We start from the raw sequence: 4,369 nt of genomic DNA, 5'->3' as shown, positions 1-4,369 counted from the left end.
GTCGGTGCTCGATGAGGAGCCTGATCTCGAAGACGAGGCAGTCGCCCGCAATGTCGGCCCTGAAATTGTACCGAGGACTTCCACGCCTACGGCGGCAGTCGCCCACGAGGTCGGCCCAGAAGCCGCATCGAGGAGTCCAACGCCTACGGCGGCAGTCGGCCGCGAGGTCGGCCCAGAAGCCGCGTCGAGGAGCTCCACGCCAACAGAGACCGTCGGAAGTCCCGCCAGGAACGACGTGTCCTATTCAACCCCCTGGGGTTGGAAAGTATTCCCCCATGGAACGCCTCTGGCTACGGGCGTGGTAGAGCTCATCGCGAGAGATGCGCGGGTCCGTCGATTCCGATGCCGACATACTCGTTTCCACGTAACAGATGGGAAACGAGAGTAGAGCGTTACTTTGAACGCAAAAGGTGACGTCACGGTCACCATCCCGAAGTAAGGGGGGTGTGAGGTGGCAAGGAGCCGTCGTCTTTATGGCCAAAATCACGGCAAGGAGCCGTTGGCGGGGCGACCAATCAGTTTTCTTAGTTTATAAGTATTAATAGTATTAGGTTAAGATCGTTGTTTAGAAAGAGGCCAGGAGCCGTCATTGTTGTAGTTGATTAAGTTGACATTACTAATTAATGAGATTATTAAATTAAAAGGCAAGGAGCCGCCAATATTATAATTAATTAAAGAGGCAAGGAGCCGTTAAGTTTATATCGTGGGTATTATTAGAATAGGTAAATTAAGGGCAAGAAGCCACTTAGCCAGCAAGGGTCTAGCTTAAGTTTGAATTTAACAGCCGGCCGTCGCAGCAACCGTGCGTTGTCGAACGGTTGCTCAACACCGTCTTCGAGAGCGCAACTTCAATTCGATGACGTGATTATCGAAGGAAACTTGCTAGTTCTTTATTCTCCGGTAACCCTGTTTATTCTAACATCGGAATTAGCCGATGTTCAACCTAACCTAGAGTGGGAGCATGTGGTACGGGAATGTAGCCCACGAGTGGGTATTAGCGTTTGGTTAGTGGAGTTGGTACCAGGCCACGGCCCGATACTGCAGTTGGTGCGAGGCCACGGCCCGATAGTGTAGTTGGTACGAGGCCACGGCTCGATACTGCAGTTGGTGCGAGGCCACGGCCCGCTAGTGTAGGTGGTGCGAGGTCGCGGCCTGATAGTGTATGCGTGTAGCCGTAGAGCTATGGTTTGGTCAAAAAACCCACTTCCCCTCCCCCTTAAACCATCTTTCCCCGCGAACTTATTTATGTCTTGTAACTCGCTGGACCTGGTAAGTCTGGGAGTCGTACCCCGGCCAGTAGCTTCTTTACAATATAACGTCATTCGAAATGATGATGTTAAGAAAGTAGTGACCTTGCATTTAAATTTGGCCAAATATTTCTTAAAACATAGGAAAAAGATTATTGCATAAATTGATGTTGTTGATCTCTATACCAATGGAGCCTTTGACTTAGATCAATTTTTCCAAAGGCTTGAAAAAGAAGCCGGTATATATAGTATCAAAAAACTCAAAATGGAGCAAGGTAATGAATACGCAGTCACACTGATATGCGATTTAACAAAATACCTTGTTGCCATATATATACCAATACCAAACCAAAGTGGAAAAACTGTAGCAGAAGCTATTTTCGAAGACTTTATTCTGAAATATGGTCCAATGAAGACGTTCATTACGGACATGGGAGAGAATACAAGAACTCAGTTATAGAAGATTTATGTAAATAACTTGGTATCAAAAATATAACTTCAACAGCACACCACCACAAGACTTTGGGAGCAGTAGAGCGAAGCCATAGAACATTCAACGAATTCATTCGATCCTACATATCGGTTGATAAAACTGATTGGATACTTGGCTACAATATTTTGTTTCCATACAACACCTTCCACAACGCACAGTGTAAATGAACACATTGAACCGTTGCATACAACATATAAAGGAGCTAGAATAATGCTTGAGCAACACAAGCAAAAGAATAAACTTATACGATACTTAAGTAAAGAATATAGAATTAAACATAGGAGATAACGTACTGTTAAGAAATGAAACAGGGCATAAGTTAGATCCAGTATATATAGGACCATTCAAGGTCATAGAAATAGAACCTAACGATAACATAGTTATAAAGAATTATAAGAACAAAAAACAAACATACATAAGGTAAGGTAAAAATTGTTTAAAAAAAAAAAAAAAAAAAAATGGTTGGCCACCATATTAAAAACAAACAAAAAAAATCTATTTATCTTTTAATATTCATTTTTCATATTTTATATTCATTATATATTATAATATTAACCAAAAAAAAAAAGACAGCTCGCCATCGATTCAAGCTGGTGAGACCCTGCATGTCCGGGGTCCCCTCTGCTGGCAGAGCCCTCAATAAGCCTCCCACCAGCGGCCTGGCGTTAGAGACTCGCCATCGGTTGGGTCCTCGCTTATTGCTCCCAGGGGCCTGGAATTGAGGTCGGCTTCCACTGCGACAAGAGTCGTCTGCAGCTCCTCGGCCGTTAGCAGCGGGATGCCTACCGTCCGAAGGAGTAGGTGCTTTGCAGACTTCACACCTGCCTCCCACAGACCCCCGAAGTGCGGAGCTGTTGGCGGTATGAACGCAAATTCGCATCCGCTTTTTGATGCGAAGTCGCGAATTGCATCCGCCTCTTCCTCGATTCGAGCTCGCAACTCCAGGAACTGGCGACTTGCTCCTACGAAGTTCGTCGAGTTGTCGCAGTGGACGGTCTGTGGGACTCCTCGACGGCCGACGAACCATTGAAAAGCTATTAAAAATTAAAGCTTCTAGCGAATTGCAAGCTTATTTTAAAAGAAGCTGAAACTTGGCATCATATAATATGGGAGCATTTTCAAGTCGTCCCCCTACTCGCAACAACGAAAAGGATCAATATAAATAGATGTATAAATAGATTACGACGCTGTAGGCTATGACCCACGCGTGTGCCCTTTCGAACTCTATCTATGTTATCTTTAAAATCAACTCGTTGGATAACTTCAACCATTTTCTCGAAAGCTTCTTTGCTTTCGAGCGCCGTACGGATACTCTCAAATTGTACTTCTCGATTTTTACATTTTTGAATAAAGCGGAACACATAAGAAAACACTCTCAGCAGCCTGGCATGTGATGAAAAAGCTATCGATAGTTGCCAAGATTTCTGGTCGGTCTACCATAGCTGCTAGTCCAACAGCTGTTTTGCGGACTTCTAGAGTTCGCATCTCATATGTCATCAGATGCTAGTTAGCCGGCCAGGATTCTCTTGGTTCCTTCAAAAATGAAGGGCCATCGAACAACATCGACGCAAGTAATTCATCGACATCGCAGCCTCTTGAAACAATATCTGCTGGGTTTTGCTTTATATGTAAATGGTCCATTCAGCTTTCTCTGTCCATTCTTGGACTTTAGACACTCGATTTGACACAAATGTTGCCAAAGACGAAGGATGTGACCGAATCCAATGAAGCGTGACTTCAGAATCAGACCAAAGAACCGTCCGTTCAATCGGTAATCTTATGAGATTTCTGTCTCGATGACAAAGATCTGCGAGAAGGTGAGCCGCGCACAGCTGAAGTCGGGGAAGAGTCCACGTCTTGAGGGGGGCTACTTTAGATTTGGATGTCAACAACGAAATACGACAACCTTCTGCAGTGTGGCTGCGTATATATACGCATGCGCCAAACGCTCTTATTGAGGCGTCGGCCAAACCATGTATCTCGATCGGTAAAATTGGCTCTGCAAACACGTATCGTGGTATCTTAATTCGTTGCAACTGAATCAGAGTAAATTTCAGGTGCTGCCACGAGTAATCCGAACTCTGAGCGACAGATTTATCCCAGTCTAACTTCTGAAGCCAGAGCTCTTGGAGTAGGATTTTTGACTTGATTATCAGAGGGCTTAACAAGCCAAGCGGGTCAAATAGCCGCGATGTCACCGAGAGAATGTTCCGTTTTGTCGCTCTAAGAATCATGAATAAATCGTCAATCTTAAATTGAAAAGCATCTTCTTTCGGCAACCACAACACGCCAAGTGTTTTGGTTGTGTCAGACTCTGAGATCGTTATCGACTTAGCTGCGTTTTTTGCAGAGAGCTCAGAAGAATTCGAAAACCATTTGGTTAGTTCGAAAACTGCGCTTTTGAGTATTTGCGACACTGCAGACTTAATTGTCTGAAGGTTCTCTACGCATGCAGCACAAGTTAGTAGATCATTGACGTAAAAATTGTGCTCATCTCACTTAGCTTTGTTAAATGCCGTATTGCCAAAAACGGGGCAGGCGCAGTGCCGTAAGTTATGGTGTTTAACCTGAAGGACCTCAAAGAGTCAGATGGGTTCTTTCTCCACACTGCGAGCTGGAAATCTCGATC

The 4,369-nt window shown here is 44.7% G+C and overlaps 1 protein-coding gene across 1 annotated transcript; it reads right to left on the bottom strand.

Moving 5' to 3' along the window:
• Positions 1–2,376: 2,376 nt before the first annotated feature.
• Positions 2,377–2,774, bottom strand: LOC135427754 (uncharacterized; the record flags this gene model as incomplete). Its single annotated transcript, XM_064681354.1, has 1 exon — positions 2,377–2,774. A coding segment is annotated over one exon (398 nt), but the record flags the coding sequence as incomplete, so codon positions are not given.
• Positions 2,775–4,369: the final 1,595 nt, after the last annotated feature.

Source organism: Drosophila montana, unplaced genomic scaffold (assembly GCF_035044405.1).
Source record: "Drosophila montana isolate Dmon_TW-CO22-7 unplaced genomic scaffold, ASM3504440v1 contig_2264_1, whole genome shotgun sequence".
Taxonomy (NCBI): Eukaryota; Metazoa; Arthropoda; class Insecta; order Diptera; family Drosophilidae; genus Drosophila; species Drosophila montana.
Note: the sequence above shows the minus strand (reverse complement) of the source record. Positions and strands in the feature narration are given on the sequence as shown.